The 27,927-nt window shown below is 38.2% G+C and overlaps 1 protein-coding gene across 2 annotated transcripts in view; it reads left to right on the top strand.

The window, feature by feature from the left end:
* TPK1 (thiamin pyrophosphokinase 1) overlaps positions 1-27,927 on the top strand; it is a 299,665-nt gene that overhangs the window by 99,056 nt on the left and 172,682 nt on the right. For both annotated transcript variants that reach the window (XM_071736206.1, XM_071736207.1), the window contains one exon: positions 13,337-13,406. In XM_071736206.1, the coding sequence (XP_071592307.1) occupies positions 13,337-13,406 (70 nt within the window). The remainder of the gene's footprint in view (positions 1-13,336; positions 13,407-27,927) is intronic.

Here is a 27,927-nt window from a genome sequence, read left to right as displayed (position 1 = left end):
GAGTTCTTAGAGAACAAGGAGATAAGACCCAGGATGAAAAGGCTGATTTCTGTGTAATTCCTGTGCTTCAAAGCCCAATAGGTAATAATACTGTAGGCTCTTAAGAGCTTATGAAAGATGAAATCCAGATTAAACAAGTAAAAGAGGTGTTATAAACATTTTACCAGGTCTTCACTAGCAATACTGATTTAAGCCAGGCCAAGTGAAGGAACACACTAGTTCAAATGAAGATGTCATATGTATTAATCTGGTACCTCCAGCACATCTGGTAGATAGGGTAGCATGAGATTGGTGCATTGACTCAAATCACATTTGAGCATCCTGTCTCCTAATCTTTTTTGTTGCTGATAATGAAGTGTTTATTATGGACAGAGCCTGTAAATTAACTAGACTATTTATATTATTTTTTAACAACACTAGACTGATTTAAATAAAGAAATATCATATACACTTAGGATAGTATTTTCTCCCACTCTCATAAGCCTTGTTTCTATGGAAAATTTAATAGGATGACAATTTCCAACAAAGTAGCAACATTGAAAAAGCATCACTTGCTACAGTGAGATTCACAGCTTGCTTTTTTTTTTTTTTCACTGAACCATTTTGAGAACAAAGCAACGGATATGATATACAAGTATTACCAATTGAACAAGTTGGCATTTTGCTTATTTGTTTCACTGAGAGTATGTTTTTAAACCAGACTTTCAGAATAAACTCAGGTGTGCTAAATCTAAAGATTTATGCACAGGTTTCCCCTACTAGGAGAAAATGGCCCCAAAGAAGATACATCAGCATCAGTACAATGAAGTTGTCTTCCTCCGCCCTGGCCAGGGTAATGGTGCCTGGAGGGACGTCCCAGCATTGCAGGCCCTCAGAAAAGGGGAGCAGTCTCCACCCATCAGTTCTTATCTGTTTCCGAGGTGTCATGCCCTGCTCAGCTCTGGCCAGGCCAGGTCCTCCACCCTAGCCAGGGCTATTCCCTTTAAAATTCGTCTTTTGAGGCAAATTCCAATCAGTGAGATCAGCGGACCCTCACACCTCATTTACATGAATTTACTTCTGAACTTCAAACTTTAATAAGGCCAGTCTCTCTTCTTCAAAATGAAAAGTATGGACTAAAACGACAGTAAAAAATTCTTTTCATTTTGCAATTCTAGGACTATTTAGCCTTGTAGCTCATGGAAATTTAAGGCCTGAAGTAGTAATTCTGTAGCATTTTCATAAAAATCATCTGGAATGTACTGATCATCTTTGTAACAGGAAATCAGATGTGAACAAATCTGCTAGTCAGAATAGTTTTTGAGTAGTCCAGGAGCTTGCTGGTTTTCCTAAAACATTGAGGAATCCCAGATTTGAGGTCCCCACCAAAACTGTACTTTCCCATTCACTTTAAGCCTTTTTTCCCTTTTGGGCTTCTTAGGGAACTGCTATGGTGCTGCTTCAGAGGTAGAGGACAAGAGCTTCACAGCAAGAACTGTGAAGATTTAGAAATCAATTACCTTACACAGGTTACCTGGGGCCAGGAAGTGAACAGCATCCTATTAGTTTCCTTTTCCATTACACATTCTTGTGGAAAAATATCAAACCTAAGGTCTTAGCACTTCAGCATTTTCCATGAGAGAGCAAAATGTAGAGAGAGATCTGATGTTTTACTGATATTACTCAGGTTACTCATAGGTAGCTCTCTAAATTATATCCAAACTTTATGTTCCTCAAAACATAGCAATAAATTATGGACTTCCCTATGTTAAAAAATCTTCCAAAAGGCTCGATTTACATCCAGTGAATTTATAATTTTACAGTTTTCATCTTTTGTTTTGCTGCTATCTATTGGGTTTTCAGATCCTCATTAGCTTTGCCTAAAACTGCCAAATAGCTGCCTTGAACTGGTCCTCATATATCAAGTGCACAAAACTTTTGGTTTTGCATCTACTTTTCTTATTTAAAGATGACTTAGATATGAATCATCTCAGGACTGTAGTGAACTAATGGCATTATATTCCTTAGCTGCACTGTCATCTGGAAAGCTGTGTACCCTCAGGAAAACCAGAATATCATTTTTCCAGTGAATATTCTCAGCAAAATTGACAGACAGTGGTTGATTGTTTCTTATCTCAAAGGGAGAAGTAGAGGGCAACCTGAACACTGATATAGCTGATGTTCTTCCCATGGGCACGTTGTGACTCTTACATAGGTTGTGCATTGTAAGTGTAGCCACTGATTCTCTTTGCAGACTTGCTATGAAGAGAGTTATTGCACAGAAGTCCCCTTGAGAACATACACTCTATTTTATTCAGTAAACTCTAGATTGCCTCTTGCAAATATTTCTACTTGGAAATTCCATCTTAAGGTTCTCTTATAGGCTCATTAAAGAGGGGTATTGAAATCAATGCACTTGTTTCTTCATCACTTTTATGAGCTAGGAAACTACTGTTATGCCATCTTCATTCATAACCAGGCTGTTTGCATATAGATGTTGATTTTTTTTTCCAGGAAGAACAGTATTGTTTTGCCTTTGCATTGTATAAGAGAATTCAGATGAAAACTTCCATTTCGAATTCAGAAGTGCAATATCTAGTCTGGTTTGTAGCTGATTCTGCCTGCCCCCAGAAGTTTTCCTTATGAGGATTTAATGTATCATTTTATCAATTTAACTAAAAACTTGCCAAAAATTATTATTGGTGGTGATTATTTCTTTTGAAAATATTAACTCACAGCTTCTGCACTGTTCTAAGAATATCATATTTTGCCCTCCTTTATGCTTTTTTTTTTTTTTTTTAACTTACTATCAAGTATGAATAACAAAATTGTACAAATGACAAAATTGTACCATGAATTTGATATGCTATCTTATACAAGCTGACCCTCTTTCTTGACTGGTGGAAAATATAGCAAAAAGAAAGTGGCTAGCAAAAATATTATTTCAAGTTCAGATGTATTTTTGATAGGAAGATTTTGGAGATCAAGATTATTCTTGAATTAGGTAGCTAAAACTCTTCTCCTAAAATGATGATAGCAAAATAGCATTCAGGTTCATCCTTGGAAGTGTATTTAGGTGTCAGTATCAGAATAACAGCAATTCAAATCCACTGCTTCCATGAAACAATTCTGATTTAAACTGAAATACCTGTGGCTGTGACAAATATGCATCAAAGCAGAGCAGATTAAGTATTCTTCAAGCTAACTTTCCATTTTCTTGAGGAATACTCCACTGTAGCTTATGATTGCCCAAATCTGAGGGTTAAGAGAATGGAAAAGACATGGGAGTAAGTCTGATACAATGGGGTGAAATTGTCATAAATGGAGTAGTTATATTATCTGCTCCCAAAGTTTTTGACATGTGACTGCAAGATAAGGTATTTGTATATTACCAAGACATTAGAAACTGCCTTATAAAGAGCAGTTCCACATGCTTTTGGGAATTGTATTTACCATCTTAATTTTTCTATCTCTAGTTTCTTCTTTAACCTTCTTTTTAATACTTTCTGCCCAATAACTTTAGACCAACTATTACTATTATTACTACTTAAGCTATTCTTCTGAATAGTTTAAATAATTTTTCAAGAAGATGTCTGCAAGTTCGATTTGTCCATAGATTTGTGCATTGTAATATTCTAGTTGTCTTGTAACAAAATTGGAGTTTCTGACTCTTATGAGTTCTGAAATTTCCTTGACACACTAAATTTTTTTCTTAGAATGTGATATAAAATGGTTGTGTGGAAATTATTCTGAGATGTTAAGGAGCAGTGTGTGTGTTTTAGTAGAATAAGAACTAATATATTTTGTGCTGTTTCAAATAAGCGTGTGATTAATTTTTGATGAATTGCAAATCCAGTTTAGGCAAACGAAATTTGAAATATAAATGTGTTAGCTGAAAATATTTAATCATAGACATGAGTTTGAGCTTATGCTTATCACTTTCCTCTTGCAGGTTGACTTGAATTAATAATGTTTATTGTTGAGTGTAAGCAAAAGTAACAATAGCACTGACTCTGACTGTGATGAGGAACACAGTTGTCCTGGTGGTTAGTAGCAGCAGGCCATTATTTATCCTTCTTTGCTCTCTTGGCACATCTGATCACCCTTTTCTAAATGTTGCATCCCCACCCGCCCCCCAAGTTTCTTACAGTGAGGTAGCGTGAAGTGATTGCACGCAGGTTGCATTGAACCAGCAGTCCCATATCAAAAAAAGCTTTTTTTCACTTTACAATTTGATTCTTTGTGCAAATGTACATGTTTTAGTACTAAAAAAGGTGATCTTTTTTTTTGGCCATTTTTTTTCCATGTAGGGATAGGGTAAGTTTGCCTGATAGCCACACTGACTGGCAATTAAAATTGCAGGTAGTGGAGGTATTTCATCGTGTTTGTAGCTTTCTGTCTTCCTTGTGTCAGAAATCAATGTTGCAGCAAAGAAAAATGTGAAATGAACAAATAAAAATGTGCATTCAAACCTTGAAGTCAGTGAATGTTATACTGAATTATTAAGCAACATAATTTAAAAGCTTCAAAAATTAAATTGATGTTGAAGCCTCTCCATTTCACTTGGTAGTCAGGTAATGGATACAGAAGAAAGCTGGCTGCACATACTTCTGGTTACTTCAGTTATATTTTGATGAAAGTATCTGCTTTAGGTATAGGACAGAGGTAGACAGGTTATAGTAAAGTTTTGTTAGTGAGGCACGTTGAACTTACAAAGCAATGAAAGAAGGTGATATTTAAAAGGTAACTTGATGGGATATATTTTGAAGGATGGTTGGCATGGTGTCTGTAGTCGTTTGATGTTTGTGATTCAGTAGATCCCTCATCAGCAATTGGGGCTTACATAGTCAACATTTGGATGAGAGGTTTGAGTTACCAGTTGCATGTCCTCTGGAGAAGAGCTGCAGTTCAGAACAAGCTCCAGGGCACTTGGATATTAGTCTGAAAACCAGATTCCAATCCTGCCCTTGACATGCTTGCAAATCTCCAGGGAATTCCTGGTGTTAGAGACCAGCCATCAAGAAGCTGAAAATACACTATCCTAGAGAGCTTGAAATTTGTCTCACTCTGGAAAAGGCGGTATTTAAGATGCCTGATTTTCAGCACCTTGTTTCATTTGTGAGGATCTTTGGTTTGACAAATTATTCTTTAGAGACAAATAGTTTATTAGGGAAAAAAGTCAGAATTAACATTATGTATTTTAATATGTTTTTCCTTTTGTTTTTTCCTCCTATTCAGTGCTCTTGTACTGTTACTTGGTAATAATAGATGTGTGCTCAGGGTAAAAAGAAAAGCTAATTAAATATTACTTTATTGCTTTAGTTGTCATTTTTCAAATGGAGAGCAAGAAAAAGGAGAAAATAAAAAGAATCAACTTTTTCCTGATTCTTCCCTCAGTGGCATCAATTCGTAGAGCCGTGTCCTGAAAAGGTCGCTTTGATTTTGGTTGAAATGATAGCAGCAAGTACTTTCTTTTGTTCTTTGGGCTCTCTCCTGCTCTTTGCTGTGACACCGTGCTGGGCTGCTCCTGCTTGCAGAGCCTGTTCCAGCAATGGGCAGTGAGCAACAGAGCTCGTGGTTTCGACAGGTTGACAGGAAAGGGAAGACAAAATCATATCCTAAGTGAGCATTGCAGGAATATTAAATCTAACAGCTGAGAAGAGATTACTCCTCGTCCAGCAGCCTTGAATATGAATCATTGTAATGAACTCTGCTTGGAAGTGTAGCTGAAGACAGTCCAGAAACTCAGTCTAGTGAAAACAGTTTCTCTTCTGACAGCATACTACTCCTGCTATATAGTCTGATACTTGGGTTTTTTTATTGCAGTTTTGATTTTTGGTACTGAAGAATTTGTTTTTAAAAGGGTTGATCTACTCTTTTATTTATTTTATTTATGTTTTCTATTTTTTTTTCACAAAATTAGCATTAAGATTTAAAAATTTTTAGTATTTTTTTTAAAAAGTAAGATACTGTTTTGACAACTGTAAAGTAGTTTCTTTGGTTAGAACTCAGGGGAGGTTTTTTTCTGTCAGATAAATTGTTTAATTTTCCCTATGCTCCATTTCTGTGTGAACTTTTTAGAGAGATGTGTTATCTGTGTGACTCTTGCTCAATATTGAATCAATGAGCTGAGAAAAGAATAGTGTTTCCTAATTCATCAGCACATTGGTTCCTTCCTTGTATTCTCATCGTTAATTATTTAATGAATTCTGCCTCTGCTTAGCTGAGATCTCGATGGTGTTTACAGCTCAAAGCAGAGTGATTAAAGAAGCACAGCAGTTTTGTAGGAAACATAATTACCATAGTAGCTATACAGTAGTTTTTCATCTAAGATCCATAATCCAGTCCCTATGGAAGCAGCCTGCCCACTCTGGTGTTGGTGATCCATTTCCTTGAGGATTACTGTGTTTCTGTTTTTTGTGTGACACGGTATAAAAGTGAGGTGTGATGGGCCTTTCTAGGGTACACAGACAATTTAATAATGGCAACCTTTTTTTTTTTTTTTTTTTTTTTTTTCCAGCATAGTAAAACTAAAATTTGTTCCTGGTCTGGAAGTGTGCATGAAAACTTGAAAATTGCTGATGGCTTAACAAAGAAATAGATAGATTTAAAAAAAAAAAGAGTAATTCTTGGTGAAATTCCTAAGAATGGGCTCAGTCCTAGAAAGTGCTGGATACTGTTACAGAAGGCTGGTGACTCTTACTGCTGATGATTATAGCAGTATGAATGTGCAGCAGCTTAGAAAGCACTCAATATGTCTTTAATTTCATTTGGAACCACAGAATATCCTGAGAGCAGGTGACACTCTCTATTGTGCATATTTAAAGCCCTCTACACTGCTTCAGATTTAAAACACTGGTGACAGGAGCTAAGCCTTATCAGTGTTAGACAAATTAAGGATAGACCTATTTTAAATAATTAAAAAACCTCTTAGGAAGATCAGAGTCCAGCTGCAAAGCGAAAAACTATTCTGGATGGACAGGTGATTTGCTGAACAGAAGTGCAGGTGGCTAGAAGAGACAAGTCTTCAGTGTACTCTACTTGGGCTATAACAGTAGCTGCCTACAGTCCTGATAACACAGGTACAAACACACAGGTGGGAGGGAATAGTTTGGGGTGCAAATAGATCTCCTAGCCAGCAAACTGCAGCCATACAAAGTCATGGATTTGCTAAATGTGTTTTTGCAGTTTCTGCAGGAAAGAAAGAGTAAAACAGAAAGCACATAAATACAGATTGTGCATTTTATTGCTGGTGACTGGTATTTTTTATTAATGCTGATACAAAAATATCTTAGCCCAACTTGTCAAGCCAACTAAGCAATTCTCTCTATATCTACTATGTTCTCATAAATATGTTACTGCCATCTCTCCAAGATATTAATTAAGCAGGGTTCTCTTACGTATAGATTAGGCTGGCAGGTTAGTTATGGTTACCTGGTTACTGAATCAATAAATGAATGAGGGAAGCAGATTGCATGCCTGTAAGTTTTATAAAATTAGAAAAGGAACAGAAGGGATATACTAAGGCAGTTTAAGGAGAGGCATAATAAATTTTAATTTGGGCAAAAGCATGGATTAATTTCAATATCTGTTTTAAAAAGGAAAAAAAATTCTAATTGCAAGGAATAATGGAAAAGGAATAATTATAGGAATAACAAAGTTATGCTTTACTTCCCCAGGCATTTGTATGGTGTATAAATGTGTACCCTTTTTATGCCCTTACCTTACTCAAGCTGCAAGAGTTGCATCTGCTCTGTAGTCTCTTCCCCTGCCCATATTTGAAGGGCTGTTGAAGGTGTGATAAAACATTGTTTTCTTTTCTGCAAAAAGCTTTAGGACTAGTTAGCTTGGAGCCAAGTTTCTTTTTTGTGTTGTGTATGCAGTTTGTATCCTGTCTCACAGTGAGAGGAAGTTAATTGTATTTACTGAAAGAGTAAATAGAAATATATTATAAATCGTTTCTGTTATTTTTGTTGTGTTAGAATAATTTCTGTAAAAACATGTTCACTAATAATTAGCCCTTGTTATGGTCCGAGGTAACATTAAAATTTATTTTTGTTTGGATACGCGAAACAAAGTCCAACCATAGAAAATGGTCGAGTGCAAGCAGATTTTATTTGACAATTGACACAGGCAAAAATGTAGAAAAGAGGTGGAGAGGAAAAGAAGATCTAAGAAAGAGAGAGAAAAAGTGGTAAGAAATGGTAAGAAAGAAAGAGTGAAGAGGAGAAATAAAGGGTAAGAAGGTGGGAAAAATGAGAGAGAGAGAGAGAGAGAGAGAGAGAGAGTCACCACCTGGGGTCCAGCTGTCCAGTGAGGTTCTTCAGGATGGCGCTGATCCTGGACAGGGTCCGGTGCAGTGATGGTGGTGGGTCAAAAGACGACCCAGTCAGAGCATGGACAGCCACAGATACCCCCGAGTCCTTTTGTTCCCAAGGGGCAGCTGTCACTCAGCCAGGGTCGTTAGCAGGCAGGATGCCTGGAGGGGAGCAGAAGGGTGTAGTCCCCCACCCAGTCATCAATTCTTATCTTCGTCCAGAAGCCATTCCTCCTCACTTCCAGCCATTTAACCAGGTACATCGTGCCTCCAGGGGCATCCCAGCATTGAAGGTTGGCCCTCAGGGAAGGGGCTTCTTCCTGATGCCATCCTTGCTCTGCTCCAGCCCCATTAGCATGCCTGGAGGGATGTCCCAGCATTGAAGGCTGGTGCTCAGAAGAGGAATAGCCTCCACCCAAAAGCTCTTATGACATCCCCAGGAGTCACCCCTTCTCAGCTCTGACCAGCCAGCTCCTCCACCCTAGCCAGGGCTATTCATTTTAAAATGGCTCTTTTGAGACAGTTGCAAATCAGTGAGGTCAGACTCACACAGCCCTAAAATTGGCCTCTCAGCTCTGGTCACTAAAGGGAAATATTACAGTGGTTCCTAGCAGAAGAAACATCATATAAATTGAAGGACATTATTCAGGCAGACTTTAGTTTCTTCTTTTGCCATATCTACAAAAAAATCTTTCAGAGATATCATGGCCTGATAATATGGTCTTGACATAACTCCTCCTCAGCATAGGTGGAGCTGAAGGATATTTACTCTTGCCATAATTTCAAACACTACTGGACTGAACATATGCTGCTCCCAGTAACTTGTGTAGCCATTACTGGCAATGGCATTGAGTTCCCCCTTCTGTACTCTTCCACTAAGCAGCCCAATGAACCAGTTGATTTTTTCATTATGTCTCCATTTATTCTCTATTTAATGACACTGGAGTTCTGTCAGAAAGGAATTTGCCAAATATTAAAGGTGGTAATCTGACAGAGCTATTTCTGAGGAGAAGAGCTTAACACAGCACATTCAGGTTGGAAGGACTGAGTGGTTATGCCAAGGCACACAGATTCATACACGGAGCTTGTCCGGCAGTACACTTGTGCCCTTGTGTTCTTAGCATCACTCTTCTAATCACAGAAGCATAAAACAGTACCTTGGGGCTCTCCACCTGAGCAGGGTGGCCAAGGACATGGGTCTCATGCTGGTTGAAAAAACTACTGCTCCCAATTGCATATCACAGTGTCTTTGCTGGAGGTGTTGCTCCTTCTGATCCAGCAGAACTAAGTGATCTACTTGGCGGACTATTCCTTAGTCTGTCTTACTTCACAGAGGAAGGATTAACTAAAAGCCTTTAGATAGTGTCTTTACTGACTTAGTTCTTTCTGACACACACAAGCAAGAAAGTACTTCCTTGTGCAATGCACCTGGCATATTTGAGGGGTCTTGAGTGACATGATAGTAACTTTTGGAAGAAAAGGTGTGTGCAAGTCCTTCTGTGTTCTGGCTAACCATTTAAGTTATTCTCACCTCTACCATCCATTTTGGTCACACTGGAAGATGACTTGTCTTTGGTCAACAAATGTGTTGACCATTTGAACTTCATCCTTCTGTGACACTTTCCAACTTTTAATTTATTTTTTTTTCATCTGTTTAGATTGTAAACTTACGAGATAAAGCTCTCTCTGTTTTCACCATGCCAAGCAAAACAAAGCTGCAATCTTGTTCAGGTCCTTCAGTTTCAGTGCTGAAATAATTAATGAGGTTTTGTATGAGCTGTTCCTAAGTGCCTAGAGACTGCTAGATCTGCCACCACTGTTGCTGTGCTGCACCTCCGCCAATTGTTGTTTGTAAAGTAATTTTGTCTTTAATATAAAATCCATTGTATAAAAGCAAAAGCAGTTCCTAATATCTTTTTATAGAGAATTTTCCTTCTGAATTTTAAGCTTAGGATTGCTGACTAGCTCCTTAAACACTTCCAGATAATAATGATACATGTTCTTCCAGCTAAAATATATCTTTTATCAAGCAAGGCTTGCTTCATAGATACAGCAATAATATAATTTACAGTTCTCCAGCCAATCAATTAATTACCTGCTGGTTACTTCCCTCGGCCTTTGGTTCATTCCAATGTAAGTTATTAGCTTAGGTAAAGGATCAGTACCTTATAAATAGTTCCTCTAAATAATTTTACAATGTTGCCTGACAAAGTTTAGTCTGTTATTATTATTTATAAGAAGAAATATGCGTGGGACAGCTATAAATTCTAGTTACATAAAGCACCTATTTTGATTTGAGACATAAAATAGTAGACCCCTACCCAAGTGAACAGCATACACGTGTCGTAGACCTGTTACATAGGAACCCTTAGGTCTTTCCAAGAAGTTTAGTAGTTTTACATGTATCAGACTGATTGAAGACTTTTTTTTTTTTATTAAGTACTTCGTTTGTTTTGGTTATTTGGTCATGTTGTTTTAAAATAATAAGATCAGGTGAAGAGATTTTAGGATAGACTTGTGGTAAGTTCACTGAGATAATTTAAAATAGTTAATCTGTCTGAAATGTAATTGAGACAAATAATAGACTCTTTAATCTTGCTTCTTCCGTATCTCATCCTTCCTTTTTCTCCCAGAAGTCATAAGCCACTTAATTGTTTAAAATGTGGGAGAATAGCTACAAAAAGTATTGTTCTCTGAAGGAAAAAGCTTCAACTGTGTTTGGCCCTGGGAAGCATCCTTTAGGTAGGTTTTGTGCCCAAAGTTAGAAAGCAATTTCCCCACAGCCTTCTTACAGTTTATGTTATAAAGAGTGTCTCAACTGATAAATTGCTTTTGTAGCTCCAGAGGAGAGAGTAATTAAGGGAGCCTGTAATTTATTAGGTCCTAGGCCATATACCTTATAGCTACTTAATAAACTGATGGACAGGGCAGCTAATTTAAGGACAGGTATTACACACTGTTCTTGCACTGGGCCATTACTAAATTCTGTGTGAGCTCAAATTCTTGTGAGAAACAACAAATATGCCCAGGTGAGGGGAATGGTATTAATCCAGTTTCAGTTGTAACCTCAAGTGCGAGAAGTTAAAACCTTCAGTCAAACACAAAGGCAAAAAATGTTATTCTTGCCTTGTGATGTTTATATTCATCAAGCTGGATGAGGAGCCTGGCAAGAGCCCAAAGCAGTGAATCACCATGAGAAGTAGCTGGCCCCTACCAATTTAGAAATTATCTCAAATACGATTTGTCAGGATCAAATATGCTTGACCTTGGCTTGTTAATACAGGTTTGGATGTTGTCTGGAAGGAGTGGATGAAGTAGGGTGAATCAGAGAAAAACATAATCTGCACAAGAATGCTGGGAGAGGTGGTGTTTACTGTGGTGGTGGGTACTTTAATACTGTGATCGAGAGAGAACAGAGGTCATGTGAGCTGAAGCAGTGCTTGAAGAGATACTGACAACTGCAACGCTAGTTTTCCTGCACTGCACATTCTTGCAGCTTGCAGGAAAAAAACCTGCTGTACCCGAAGCTACCTGTGAGGAACATGATGATGGTAGCTTTTGTGCTGTCCTGCTCTCTTCTTTCCAAAAAGCCTCAGCGTGGTACTGTGTAGTGGATACACCCCTACAGAACATACCCTGTGGAGGGAGTTCACCAAGCCAATATTGATGGCTTAAAGATGAGAGCAGATATAGATATGAAATTGTTGTTCTAGTTTGTATAGGCTGGTTAACTGTGTGGCTAAGCTAGATGGAAAGGCAGATTGCCCACCTAATGGGTACCAAAAGGAAAAATGTAGGTTTGTATGGCTGCTGAGAGGTGGTTCTTGCTGAGAAATAAACACCAAAGCAAAGTGGCTTAGCTGAAAATTGTATTTTCAGCAGCAGGAAGTATGTGATCTGATTGTTTGTAGCTTTCTTTTCCAAAGCCTGAGCAGGCTGGTTTTTTTCTTTGTTTCTCCTGCTTTTCCCTTTCCCCTCATCCCCTCTGATCCTCTTGATTTTCAGCCCTCTGAGGTCTACCAGTCAGTCTCCATTTTCAGGCAGACCTGGAAAGAATGCTCTGCGCTAATGTAAAGCTTCAGCTTCTTTTATCTTTCGTGCCGTGGTTATCTCACTTGAGCATCTCAGGGCAGAAGTGATAAAAACTGCTAAGACAAGGTGGTAATTTTCAGTCTGTATTGGCTTATCATATTTTTTAAATCATATGAAAGAACTGTGTGCTAGCTAAATGCTGATTAATAGGGATGCTTATGAATAAAATATACCAATTTAAATCTGATTTGTAATAATAGTGTTAGATGTTTCTCTTTTCTCTGACTTAAGTCTATATAAACAAAAGGATAAAAAGAGAACAGCATGTCTGTGCTTATTTACATCAATTGGAATTAGTGGCATATGCCCTTTACAGTTCCCAAGTTATGTGGAAGCACTGAAAATTATTCTCCCTTTTGTACCCAGATAGTTCAAGGTTTAAAACCAAAATCTAACCTACCTCTCCGTGGGACAGTATAGGACCTGTAGTAGAGTTAACATTTTTGTGTCATGGGAAGAAAGAAAAAATCAAGTAGTGTTTTTTTCTCACTACTTCCCTCCCCCCTGAGTTTTTATGCAGATCATTTTAGAGCCACCATTGTGAACTTTTTGCCTGGGTGAGAAGATTGTTAGTTTTAAGGTGCAAGTTCTCACTTTTTTAGACAAGTACCTGCTCATACCTGGAAGGTTTAAATACTTGCCCCCCATGTAGTTAGTTGACTGAGCAATAGGTTAGGATATATAGAAATAAGCTATTTGAAAAGTAAAGTGGCAGAGTTAGATTAAGATTGTCATTAGTCTGATAAAACCAATTCAAATGTCCAGTTAGAGAAACAAGGGAAGTAGTCAAGTATAGGAAGCTAAATGCCATATGAGTTCTCAGTTTTACTCCCAACACTGAAGTGAACTCTTGAGTTTACACAGAAATGCCAGTAATGTAGTAAGTGCTGGGTTTTTTTTTTTTGTTTGTAATGCCATTTTATTTACATTCTGTTTCTTTACTTGTAGCTGCACTGAGAGCTTGTGCTGATGGAGGTGCCAATCGTCTCTATCACATCACAGAAGGAAATCAGGACAGGTATGGTTACAGTAAACATGAAGTCATTAAAGTAATCCCTTCTCGATGGGAGTAAAAAATGGAGGAATAGGATCTGCTCAGTTACTGAAGTAGCTGCCTGCTTTGTGCATGGTATTTTAATAAACTGTGGCAGCTAGTATACTATTTTCTCCATGATATATTTCATTTTTATTCCCAGATACAATTTTTTAAAAACCCACAGGTCTTTTTTTCCTCTTGAAGGCTCTGTTCTCAGTCTGTCTTACTTTCCACATACATCAGAGCTAGGCCTTTGATGCAGCCTTTTAAAAAACTTGCTTTGTAAGGGTTGACTAGAGGAACATCTAATACGTCTCATCAGGAGCTGAAAAAAAATGTGCTTTTTATCCTTCTTGTGAGGCCTTAGAGGAAATATGTTTGCTTTCTGAAGTAAGATGGGTAATAAAAAAGGAAGTCTATATTTTTTAATTACTTCTAAATTAGAATCAGGGCATCATTCATGAATAAAAGCAAGTATAGAGATTATCTATAAATGCATATGCTAGGTTAGAAAATATGACTGAAAGGAGAATATGTTCTTGTTTCCTGTCATGGCATTTAAACTAGTAAAACATCCAAAGTTTCTGCCCCAGAAGTGTTGAGCTGGTATTGTGATGCAAAGCACTGCATTCAAGTGGTTTCTCATTTTTGTGGTGGAACTATGAAACATTGTGTAATCTGAGGTTACTAAGGTACCTTTGTACTTGTCTTTAGCATTTCCAGTTGTTTTGAGCAAGAATTACTAAATAAATACCTTAATAAAAGCAAAGACATTTATAAAGGTTCTTTGGAGTGAAGGATGAGACTCGTATCTGGTAGATTTTACAAATTTATGAACAATTTTGTTCATAGAGCAAAATCTGAAACGTATTTTGTTTTTCATGATATGACAAGTATATGATGGAGGGCAGTTTCCTTCTGTCCTTCAAAATAAAGACCAGTCTTGGAGATACAAGCTGTAGTCTTAAAGTAAAAGTTAACATTAGAAATCTTCCTTTGTCACCTGTGAGAAGTTTGGTGGCTGAGATCAACAACTGTGAAAACCGAGACTGAAGCCTAAAGGACTGCTGACTTTGGTAGGTGTATTTCCTCTGTAATTCTGTATTTCTTTTTTCCTAGTAGTTGCCCAAAGAGCCATGCAAAACTTAATCTTGAATTCAAACAGAGATCTGTTTGACTTGCAGCAAGAAGTTTTCTTTGATAATGGTGATGCTTTCCAAAGAACAGCATTATAGACCTTTCATTTTACCTCCTCCTGTAATCCATTCATCTCTTCTACACACTATTATGTTCATATTAAATAAATATAATTCAGTGGAAAATGGATTATTATACCTTAAGTGAATAGTTCTTTCAGTTTTACATACTTGGCCCTGGGAGTATTCTTTCTCTCTCTTTTCTTCTTAATTGCTTTGGGTAATTGTATTTTACCTTCAAAGTGATTCTTTTGAAACAAAAAATGACCTGCATAATTCTGATTTTTGTCTTTAAAGAAATCATTCCACTGGAAAGAATATTAATTTCCTTCTCTGGAGTATTTTCCTTTAAATTCCCTGTCCAGTGTTATTAAAGAGCTGTCTGCTCATACTCTACTGACATGCTAATATTTTTTTTTAATGCTGTCTTAACCTTCTTTTTAAAACTCTCTTTTATTCAAAGCACTAATATCTAATTGCATTTTATCAAAACCTAAAAACTGAAGTCCTTTAGTGCTAGAGATATTATTATATCCAAGAGATACATATAAAGAACTTGATTGATATTTTGGGCTTGATTATCAGTGACACCAAAGTGTCCTTCTGCTGCTCTGGCAGTGTGAAAATTCTTTTAGAGTGGGAGTAAATCATAACATTCTGGAAAAAGGACAGTTTTCAATATGGGACTGTTACAGGGGGGGTCTTTCTTTGGGATAGGTAGCTGTTGCTATTCTGCAAGGTCCATTTCCAACTCCCAGAAAATACAGGGCTAGAAGTTACCTCAAGAGATCTGTCCTTCTTTCCATCTGCCTTCAGGTGAAGACAGGTGAAGACAAACTTATCTGTTCCCTTCCTGATGCATACCTAGCTAGCTAGTTCTTACAAATCTTCAAGTGAGAAGTTCCCTGCAATCTAGTTTCTTCTGCTTTACACTAAAATATGCCCAACCTGCTTGTCTTTTCTTTTTTTTGGTCATATTTTCTTATTGTTCTTATTGGCCTCCCCAGTTAGCCTTTATCTATCTTAAAATGCTGTGGCTGAAGCTAAGCAAGATGCTTTGCAGGAAACTCACCTAATGCTGAGCAGTTCTTTAACCTGCTTCTCACGTCAAGTCTGCCTACACTGTTGAATAAAAAGCACCAGGAGCAGATTCAAGGGCCTCCCATCAGTTTTCTCTTTTCTCTGTTCGTGTCCTGACTTGTTTCTGTGCTTGAGTGGTTCACCTATTCCCATGAAGCAAAGGAAGGTCTTGCCAAAGTGCTGCGTAGGGTGCCTTAGCAATTTGACTTCAGGCCATGAGATTAATTTATGTAAGATGTTGTATGTCTTCATCTGGTTTTATGTTGTGTTTTGTTGGTTTTCCCATAAGTTTCTGTAAAAACCAGCTCAACAGATCTGAACTGAAATTATCCCTGTTTAAAAATCAAACAAATAAAAAAACCCATGAAAACCTTCATTTTTGTAGCTGCTAATGAGAAAAAATCATGCTGGGTTTTTTCAATGATGTGTTAAAACAAATTACTTTCTGGTGAAGGAGGAGTGGTAAGAGTAGCCAAAATGGCTACTATTCCTTAGAGAGGCCTCTTCTTGAGAGCTGTCAGTCTTAAGGACAGAGGAAAGGCAGGAGGGAAGAAGGAACTGACGCCTGTGCTCTGTTGCTTTTCTCTCCCTGGCTCTACATCCCATAAATGTTGTTTTCCTTAGACTATGTTTTTCCTTTGTTAAGTCGGTTTCCACTGGGAAATAAAGATTTCTGCTAAACCATTCTTGATTGACAAACATTTGCAGTTAATCAGAGTTAAAGGTGAGTTACTGATGATTATGGGTTTTTTGCTCTGCCTTATGCTACGTTCCTTGCCTCTCCTGTTGTGTATTTCTTGAATCACCATGAAGCATTCTTATACATTTCAGTTAGGTTGTTCCTTATCTGCATCACACTACATTAACTTCTTTCTCAACACTTTCTGATTAAATCTTAAAGCACTGATTAACCTGTGTGTCACTGGCTTGGGGATATATGAAGGTGAAGATGTGTCAAAAACTATCATTGTATTGGCACCTGTGAAAACAATCATTGGCATTTGTGTCTCAGATGCTATTTTCCAGAGAGATGTCAAACCCACCATGTACTCAGGATTTGCAGCATTAAGAGCTTCAGGTCAAAGAGGGGAGCACTTGGCTCTATAAGAGGAAGGATAATCCTCTCATTAAAAATACTGGCTTCTGGGGTTCTCTTTAGTATTTCAGTATATCAGACTTACTGTATGACATGAGTCATAGAATCATATAACTGTTTCGGTGGGAAAAGACCTTTAATACCATCAAGCCCAACCATTAACCTAAGTCTACTGAGTCCAGTGCTAAACCATATTCCTAAGCACCACATCTCTACATCTTTTAAACACCTCCAGAAATGGTGATTCAAGCACTTTCCTGGGTAGCCTTCTCCGCTGTTTGATTCTTTCAGTGAAGAACTTTCTTCTAATATCTAACCTAAACCTCCCCTCATACAACTTGAGGCCATTTCCCTTTATCCTAAATTTTATTAGGGAGAGGAGGCCAACCCCAATCTCTCTACAACCTCCTTTCAGGTATTGTAGAGAGCAAACAGGCCTCTCCTCTGTCTCCTTTTTTCCAGACTGAACAGCCCCAGGTCCGTCATATGCTCCTCATAAGATTTGTGCTCTAGACCCTTCAACCAGCGTTGTTGGCCTTCTTTGGAAGCTTTGGCTTTTTTGTAGTGGGGGGCCCAGAACTCAACACCGTACTCGAGGTGCAGTCACAACAGTGCCAAGTACAGGAACATAATAATTTCCCTAGTGTTTCTGGCCACACTGTTTCTTATATAAGCCAAGATGCAGATGGCCTTCTTAACCACCTGGGTACACTGCTGTTCATATTCAGTGTCAACCAATAGCCCCAGGTCCTTTTCTGCTGGGCAGCTTTCCAGCCACTCTTCCGAAGCCTGTAGTGTTGCATGGGGTTGTTGTGGCTCAAGTACAGTTCACCTTGCCCCATCAATCCAGCCTGTCCACGTCCTTCTGTAGAGCCTTCCTACCCTCAGGCAGATCAATGCTCCTTCCCATCTTTGTATTATCTGCAAATTTACTGAGAGCACACTCGATCCCCTCATCCAAATCATTGATAACAATAAACAGAACTGTCCCAACACTGAGCCCTGGGGAACACTGCTTGTGACCGGCCACCAACTGGATATAACTCCATTCACCACAACTCTTTGGCCCTAACCATCCAGTTTTTCACTTGGTAAAGAGTAGACTAAGCTAATCCATGAGCAGCCAGTTTCTCCAGAAGAATGCTGTGTGGAACAATGTCGAAGTCCAGGAAAACAACATTCTCAGCCTTTCCCTCATCCACTAGGCAGGGCACCTTGTCATAGAAGGAGATCAAGCAGGTTGATCAAGGAGGATCTGCCTTTCATAAACCCATGCTGACTGGGCCTGGTCACTTGATTATCCTGCACATGTTACATAATGGCACTCAGTCTGCTACATAACCTTCCCCACCACCACAGTCAGACTGACAGGACTGTCGTTGCCCAGCTTGTCCTTCCAGACCTTTTTGTAGATGGGAAACATATTTCATAGCATCATAGGAATCATAGAATTGTAGAGTGGTATGGGTTGGAAGGGACCTTAAAGACCATCTAGTTCTAATACTGCTGCTGTAAGCAGGTGACTGAAGGCCCCATCCAGTCTAGTCTTGAACTTCCCCCAAGGAGGGGGAGCCCACAACTTCCCTGGGCAACCTGTTTCAGTGTCTCACCACCCTCACACTAAAGAATTTCTTCGTAATGTCTAACCTGAATCTACCCTCTTCCAGCTTAAGGCCATTACCATCTGTCGTATCATTATAGGACCTTGTAAAAAGTTCTTCCATAGCTTTATAGTAGTCTCCCTTCAGGTGCTAGAAGATGGCTATGAGGAGTCTCCAGAGACTTCTCCAGATTGAACAAACCTAACTTTATCAGCATGTCTTTGTAGGAGAGGTGCTCTAGCATTTATTGTTTTTGTGGTCCTCCTCTGGACTTGTTCCAAGAGCTCCATGTGCTTCCTTTGTTGAGGGCTCCCTTAGATGGACATCATACTCCATGTGAATTCTCACAAGAGTGGTATAGAGAGTCACTTGATTATTCTTCCTCTTCTCATCGGGACTGTTCTCAGTCCATTCTCCCTCCAACCTGTAATTGTTTTGGGGATTGCCCTGACCCAGGTGCAGGACTTTGCACTTTTCCTTGCTAAACTTCATGAGGTTGGCATGGGCCCACCTCTCAAACCTGTACTTCTGGATGACCTCTCTTCCTTCCAGTGTGTTGAATGTACCTCACAGCTTGGTGTTGCCTACAAACTTGCTGAGGGTGCACTCAGTTCCACTGTCCGTGTCACCAACAAAGACATTAAACAGCATTCATTTAATGTGATGACCCTTGAGCTCTCCATTTGGACATTGAGCCACAACTCTTTGAGTGTGACCATCTAGCCAATTCCTTATCCACTCAATGGTCCATCCGTTGAATCTATGCCTTTCAAATATGGAGACCAAGATGTCATGTGGGACAGTGTTGAACACTTTGCCCAAGTCCAGGTAGATGACACTGATTGCTTTTCCCTTACCCACTAATGCTCTGAGCCCATTGTTTAACTCATTTAAATTTGTCAGGCACAATTTGACTTTTGTGAAGCCATGTTGGTTGCCGCCAACCACTGCCACACTTTTCACATGGTTTAGCTGAGCCATCTGTGGGTCCGGTCCATGATCTATCTTGACAAGCATTGACATGGCACTGACTGGCATGTAGTTCCCCAGATCTACCCTTTTTTGTTTGCCAATCTCCAGTCAGTTGGGCCCTCCTCCCCCATTCAGCCAGGACTGCTGGTAAATGACGGAAAGTGGTTGGTTAGCAATTCTGCCATATTCTTCAGTAACTTCGTCCATTGAGCCATAAGGTCCAGTGTATTGAAGGAACTGACAGAAGTGGGTTGCCTACTCTTTTGCTACACTTCCAGTTTCAATCCGTGAACTGCATAAAGTATGAGAGTAGTGGTGAAACAGAAAAAATGGTTGTATGTTTGATTTAACATTTTTAACATATAAAACATACGTGAGGTGAACTTAGGTGATGTAGGAAATGCAGGTGCTACTATATAATTCTTGTCAGCTCCAAGAAGCTCAACATATAAGCTTGAACACTGGGAACATTTTCTGTTGGTATTTCCAGTTGGTGTAATGGCTAAATTTCAAGCATGAACCTCGAAAAAATAGAGGCAACTTAATTCAGGAATATAGATTGCTACATAAAGTTTGTCTTTGGGTTATACCCCTCCTGTCATCAAGGTTTTAAACAAGCCATTTAGTCAGGATGAATCAAGGGTGTTGGCTGTACAAGCTGATACTACTTCTTAAACTCAGTTTTAACATAATCTTACGTTTTAGGGTTGGTGTTGAAATGCTTAAGTGGAAAATAGAAGTCTTAGTTGTACAGCCTTTACAGCCTACACTTACTGCATTTTGTACTTGAACGTGTCAAAGCAATATTTACACTCAGCACAAACTTTTCAATGATGACTACTTCTGAGAAGCTTCTTGTTCATATGCCTGTAAATGAAGTTGCTCCATCACCTTCCCAGGGATTATGATGAGCCTGAGCAACCTGTATTTCTCTGCGTCCTCCTTCTAGCCCTTCTTGAAGATAGGAGTGACATTTGCTTTTCTCCAGTCTGTGGATACTTGTGCCAGTCACCTTAGTTGATCAAAGACTATTAACAGTGGCCTTGGAGACATCAGTCAGCTCCTTTAGCACTCACATGTATCCCATCTGGGTGCATGCACTTACATATGTCCATTTTGCTTAAATATTCCTTGGGCTGATCATCTTCCAGGGTGTATCTTTCTTCCTCCAGTCTTCTGTGGTCTCTGATGCCAGGGATTCCTGAAGGTCGCTCTTATTAGTAAAGACTGAAGCAAAGAAGGTGTTCTGTCTCAGTCTTTTCCATGTTTTGTGTAACCAGGTCCCCCATCTTGTTAAGCAGTAGGCCCACGTATTTCCTAGTCTTCCTTTTGTCACCTGTGTACTTAAAAAAGCTCTTCACATAGTCTGCGACATTTCTGGTCAGATTCAGCTCCATTTGACCTTCAGTTTGCCCAATTTCATCCAACCGCAGACAGATCTCCATGCATTCCAGCTGCTCTCTCACATAAAAAGCAACTCCTCTTCCTCATTTTCCCATCCTGTCTTTAAGAGCCTGTATCCCCTCATTGCTGCGCTTCAACCTTGTTTCTGTGATCCCAGCAAGACTGTAGCTCTAAACCTGCACACAGATCTCTAACTCAGCATGCTGCATGCATTTTCCAGGGCTTTATTTTGCCTCAGTACCTGTAAATGGAATCAATAAGCTTAACAGTTGAATAGGAATACTAAGCTGATATATATTCAATGAGAACAAGCAGCCATGTATTTGCTTGTGTGAAAGGCAGAACGAAAGCTTGTAGTAGAATTGTCTGTATATTTTGGTGTCTTCGTGTCTACATTTTGGCCATAAGTGAGGGTTAGTAGTGCTGATGCATCAGCTGTTCTGTCTTCCTTTTGTTCAGTTGACTATTTATAACTTACACTGACTTTGCATAAAGATCATAAGAAAAGAAATGGCGGGGCAACAGCTAGAGATACCCATACGTAAAATGAAATATTTGTCTTGTTTCTCTACTCATGGAGATGTGAGTCCCTCATAGGATTAGAGGATGAGAATTTCATATATGCTTCACTGTGTTCCATATTGGATTAGAAATAGGGTACTTATGAAAGTAATTATCATTGTTGTATCTTAATATAGGGCTGAGAGGAATACTTTGCTTGAACTCTTTGGATTAAACTGGATATTGTTTTTAAGCTATTTTATATTCAGGCAAAATTTAGGGCGCTGATGCAGAAAACATGGAATTTTTTTCTAAGTATAGTTAGACCAGATGAGTCCAATGGTCTTTTCTTGTCTTTAAAATCTATTAATTGTATGTTTTAGGGAGGATGTGAGATAGTAAAATGTGAAGCTTTTACTTTATTGATGTTGATATACATACAGCCATGCTTCAATAACGTAAAAAAAAAAAAAAAAAGATGCTGAGACTGTGAGGTCAAAGCTATTTGAAATGGCTCTCCCATTGCTGCTGGCAAGTTCTTTGAATTGAGGGATTACAGTCTGAAATCCTAGAAAGCTGAAAGCTAAGGCAGTACTTATTTGTCAAATGGCTTAAGGAAATCTTTTACATCAGTCATTTTTGCCTGACCTAAAGAACTGTAGCAGTGTTTAAAGATCAAAATCTGGATCTTGAGTTTATCCTAATAAATTGTGCAGGAGCATTCAGGAAACCCATCCCTATTCACAGTCTGTTCCTTCAAGAAGTATCTGACTTGGGATCCATTTTTAAATCCTAGCTTACGCTAGGAAACTGTTTGACATCAACAAATTTCAAAACAAAAAACAAAGCAACTTCTCATTCTTGGGAAAGATGTGTCCACTTGGAGTTACATAATGTGTTTGTTTCAGGTCGTGCAGATGAGAAATCCTCACGATACATCAAGATGATATAGGTTTCAGGTTTGCTTTTTTTTTTTTTTTTTTTTTCATTTATATCTTCAGTTTAATTAATTTCACTCAATTCCATTTTCAAATGCATTTTTATTCCAGTAGCTGTGCATTGTAAATATAAGCTAAATTTTGCTTTGGAGATATCAAGTGTTGAATATCAAGAGATACTCGTAGATTCACTCCTGAATTAAAATAAAGATTACCTTCCTGTACTGGGAGGTGTTTCCTGCAAGTAGTAGGGCAATAACATCACTAAGCGTATCAGGCTTATTGGGTTTCTGAGTCCAAATGCCCAAAGAAATTATGAGAGGTAAAAATCATTGTTGCTTTTTTTACTGCTGTGTTTCTCTTGGTATTCAACCGCAGTATAAAGCCAGACCAGGACTAAGTCACTATAGTACTTTATTTCTATTCAGCTATTCATCAGATGCTATAATGGAAAAACCTGGGAGTTACGTAGCAATAGTTAAGATTCACTGAAGAATTTTGCTGGTCAACATAGAAACTGTAGAATAAATGTAATATTCATAGATAATAACGATGGGAGGTGACAGTGTTGCCCATTGTTGTGACTTCTGAATGTCAGACCTCTACTAGAAAGTCTCATCATACTCTTACAGAAGCTACCCAATAGGTAGCTTTTCATCCCTGATGTACATGTGTGCACATGAATGCATACATGCCTTATTTGTTTTGTTTCAGAAGGCACTGAAAAAAAAGTTACTGCCTTAGTGCAGGACCATGGTTTCTTTACGGGAGAAGAGTGAAAAATAAAATTACTCCTAGGTAGAACTTCTTGATACGATTTACAGGTAGAAGAGGTAGATGTATCAGGTTTCATCTAGAGAAAAAGAGTATTGTCTGCTGCTTAAAATGCAAGATCAACACCTGTGCTTTGTTCACAGTTTACTCAAAGTCATCCAGTATGTTACCAATTATCTCATATGCTCAGTCTGTCACCCTCAAAATGCTGGCACATAGCCCTTAAGAAGGACTAACATGCTTCTCCTTGTTCATGTGGTCTCATCAGAGTTTCTGATACTTCCTTGTTAAAAACTGAGCCTATAAAAGGGCCAGATAACATTCTTCCTGAAATCAGTATTTAAGAAGGAACAGTAAGTAAGTCCTAGGTGGCAGCAGACTTGATCTCCAGAACAGTGAATCTGGAAAAAGAGGGAAAAGAAGTGGCTGAGGAAAGAAGAATATAGGGACACTTTCATTTAATACCAAGTCTCTCAATCAAGAGGGTTTGTGTTGCTTCAGCTTCTTCTTCAAATAGCTGTATTTGTGTCCCTGGGGTACTGTAAGTAGAGGAATATCATCTTCATCTGATGATTTCTGGCTTTATGACATGATAAAAATCATTTATGTCTGCTGCTAGAAATCAGGACTTTGTAGTGGTAAAATATGTGGGCATTGAGTCACCACTGGAAAAAGCAGCTTGGAAAAGAATCTTGACTTGGGCTAAGAGAACACAGCACTTTACAGTGTTTGAGTTGGTACTACCTAAGGGGAAATTATCAGGATCCAGGGGAAGTTGGCCCCTGGAGTAGCAGCCTGGAAGTGTGTAGCATTAGGTTGAAATGTATGCCTGTGTTTCTTTTGGATCTCTGAATATCAACGGAAATGAAGAATTAGGCAGACAATTGTTTCTTTTATGGAGCAATACCTTTTACAAGTGCTTGGGGTGGTCTTGGGGGTTCCCATGTTTGAAACAAAGCAAAACTAGAAAGTTCTTACAAGCCTCAAACGAGGATGAGTTTTGCCTCAGTAGGACTTGTTATTTAAAGTTTAAAATACGGACTTTATCTTGAACATGGCAAGAGTGATCTTGAATTTCAAGGAAGCTCTGTCAAGACTGATAAGAATGCCAAGATCAGTATTCAGTCTTGGAGCACACAAATACATGTGCTGTCAATGCCTTAAAATGAATGTTTATAAATGACCTTATAGTTGACTGCTCTGCACTGTTGCCCTTCAGAGATTTAGAGAAGGATTACTAGTGCTATGGCACCTGTTCACTTTTTCAGCTTTTTTTTTTTTTTTTTTTTTTTTTTTTTTTTTTTTTTTTTTTTTTTTTATAGTCTAGAAGATTCCTGGAGAGATCTGATAAAGTCTCTTCCAGGTGAGTTCAAATTACAGAATATTACATAATGGGACTGAACACAAATAACACCCATAAGTATATTATTCAGATTAGGTTTTGCTGTCTCCAAAATCCTGTTTCGCTTATTAGTGATTGTTGGAGCATAAACATATTCTGGATGTTTATTTCTTGTTTTTTTTCCTATTCTCTTTCTTCAGTATACTCTACTCTCTTTTTATAAATATGTGAAAGCCAGAAGTTCTGACTTTTCACAATTTGCATTCAAATGGGTGCCTTTACTTTCAGAACAGACGATTGTATACTTCAAATTTGTTTAAATCTAGTGTTTGTGAAGCCAGTAGCTTGTGAATGGGGGCTTTATGCATTATAGAGTATAAGAAGCACAACTTTAAAATATAAATCAATTTATCTTTAAACTATTTTCCCTAGTTCTTCTGCTAAGATTTGTTTCTAAATTTAATTGCATTCCAAGAGTTTCTGTTTTACTAATGTACTCTTACAGCTTTTCATTTTAAAATGTTTTGTACCACAGTTGTTTTCACAGAAAATGTTATCAGGAACAAGGAACTCTGTTCTCAAACTATGACCAATATTAAACTATGATCATATTAAATTAGCTATTTAGGGCCAAGTGATGGCCCTTTGTTCCTTTTCTGGTGAGGAGAAATCATGGAGCAAAAACTGTAGAATCAGTTGCAAAGCTGTCCACATGAAATTTTAAGCATCAATTAATCACTTGAACTAGGAAAGGTTGCCAGGCAGCTCTGCAAATTCCATAAGAGAAGACATGAGGATTAATCTTTGTTAAAAAGTTACAGCTGTGAGACAGCATAGAATCAGTTTTGTTCTATTAATGGAAATAATTTGCTCAAGCGTGTGGGTAGTGTGTACAGTGGTACCTCCAGAAGTGCTCTTGGTAACATTTATATTCAGAGAAACTCAAATCACCTTCAAATCATAGTTCCTGTAAAAAATACACTCCTGGGGGTGCACACTCCTCTGCAAGCAGCATACTACCTGCCTTATTTAGGTACCAGTCTGGTCTTTATTTTTGCAAAATGGGAGAGAAAGTCTTCTCATGCTTTGATTTAGTTATATTTTTTAAGAGAAATAATTCGCTGTCTCTGTCTTGCATGCAGACTTTATTTTTAAAAGGTTTTAGGCAATGTACCTGAAAACCATAGAGAATATCAATCATACAGAAATACAGAGAATTCTGAGTTTGAGCAAGGAAATAAAGATCTTCTGAGGTAACAGGTGAAAATACAGGGGCCAGTGTTGTTAAAGATAATCAAAAGGCAGTTGGAAATGGCATAAGCTGTACCAAAGTATCTTGCCTGCCAGTCCCAGATAACTGAGCAGAGTGATGTCTGATCATGTGGCAGGATGTGAAACTGATAAGGTAGATTGGACCCGAGGTTACAGTGACTTAAAATAAATAGAGATGCATGAAGATCCCCTGGGGTTCTCTTATGATACTTACCTACCTGTGTGGGATGTTCCATACGAGAAAGTCTGGAGTCTATCTGCAAACCTGTTTTGATATCTCTGCAGAGCTGTTGACCAGTATCAGCACATCATTCAGCTCTTGATCATTAGGACAACTAAAAAAAAATCAGAGTGTTTGGGCTGAAACATGCAGTAAGGTAGTAGGATGGTTTCTGATACCAGATTGAATTTGTTCTGTATGCCATGGGCAATGCCTTTCCTTGCACATTTTCCATCTCACTTACCTTTTTAAGCACTTGTGTACATCTAAGGACCTCAAGAACAGATTAAAGCTGATATGAGAGAAAGCAGTAGATGAAGTGCCAGATGACAGTTTCAAATACTTACCAAAATATGTGTCTTTTTTGAGACACATTCAGAATAAACATACATCTGTCCTGGAATATTTTTTTTTAGCTCAAATAGGTATATATGCATTTATATATAAAAAAAAGTACTGAAACAGACTAAGGAAGAGATACATTCACGTAAAAGCTCATAGATTTTGTTGGGTTTGGGCTCACATACTGGTTTATTCCTCTGAGTAGCAATGAACATTGAACTAAATTGACTGCAAAAGGAAAAAAGTCAAATAATATTTGAGAATGAAAACAGCTCTCTATTGTAGAAGTTTATTGTTTTATTCTAGAGAGAGGAAAAACAAACCAAAATTGACTTAATGCAGATTCTGCTAGAAATTAAGTTTTGGTTTTGTTTGGGATTTTGAAATACACTTTATGAATGAGGGAAAACTAAGATTCCATACAGCTTCAGCAAAATTTTTAACACGTTTTTCCTTTTTTTCTTTCTTTTCTTTTTTTGTTACTTAGCTTTTCTTCTTTAATGCTTAATTGGCATAATTGGAAAGAAATTAAGCTTTAGATGTCTAAATAATTCCACCTCTTCCATATATTGCCCTGAGTTCTTGCAATGTAATTAATGCTTTATGTGATTCGTCACTTCTCCATGGTGACTACAAGCAGGGAAACTGCCACAGCTGGATCTAATGTATTCAGCAGCCTGGTCCTGTTCCAACAGCCTGTGAAATGGATGGAGCAAGAGTGAGAATCTCTCTGCTACTTAGTCAGTAACCAGGTTCTTCAAAGACTGGGACATAATCCGTTTTTATCTCCTGTGCTTTAAAAACAAACAAAGAAACAAAACCAACACAACTCAGCTTTTAGCTGTGTAAATAGTGTGAGCATCTATTACTCTGATTCCAGATTCAGAGTGACCATTGGCAGTAGATGGAAATTGTAACTGCTTTTTTGTATTCAAAATTAATTTGTGGTATCCACACAGTGATCATTTTTCTTAGCATAATCTTTGGAAGCAGTAACACCAGGAATGAAATTCATCCTGTAGCAATAAATTGTTCATGAGTAATATCCCATCTACACTCTCAAAATGCCTGACTTTTCCTGATTGTTAAGAAGTTGTAACTGAAATAAATTCCCTTTGATAAAAATGTAAGTAGCCCATTCAAGGTATCCAAATCATGTGGCTATGGGTAATGATGTTTTGGATCAGATACAGTACATATGTGCATGCAGTTTGCTCCATATTTCATTCATTGTGTCTTTAAGCATCTTGATCTCTGTGTATAAGGTGTGTATAAGGTGTCTGGCATGTAAAAAAAAGAATAGAAGCAGTATATGATCTTATAGCTGTTCCCCTTCATTTATTCATTATAGGCATAATGGATAAAGAGTGGCTGTCTAAATTAAGGCAGTATTAGGGATTTGAAGCTTGAGACTGGATTATCCTGTTACTGGGGAGAGAGCTAATAGAAAGCCAGTGGAGAAAATTGATAAGGATCAGCAGGTTAGAAAAGGTATCTTTTTAGAGTGCCTGATGTACAGAACAGTGACCCAGTGGGTAGCAATGGCAGTGGATAAAAGGATCCTTTGGACTTCCGTCTTTTTCTTTGGCATGAAAGACAGATAGCTATCTGGCCTTAAGGTGTAGCTCAAAATACCTAATATGAATGTAGTAGAGGGTTTTAGGTTGTTTTTTGGGGATTTTTTTTGTTTGGTTGCTTTTTTTAATATGCACATAGGCGGGTAGTGGAGTGGGTTGGTTTTTTTATGTTTGCAGCCAGTGCATAT

This window comes from Heliangelus exortis, chromosome 2 (genome assembly GCF_036169615.1).
Source record: "Heliangelus exortis chromosome 2, bHelExo1.hap1, whole genome shotgun sequence".
Lineage (NCBI taxonomy): Eukaryota > Metazoa > Chordata > Aves > Apodiformes > Trochilidae > Heliangelus > Heliangelus exortis.
The sequence above is the reverse complement of the archived record's forward strand: the minus strand, read 5'-3'. Positions and strand labels throughout refer to the sequence as shown.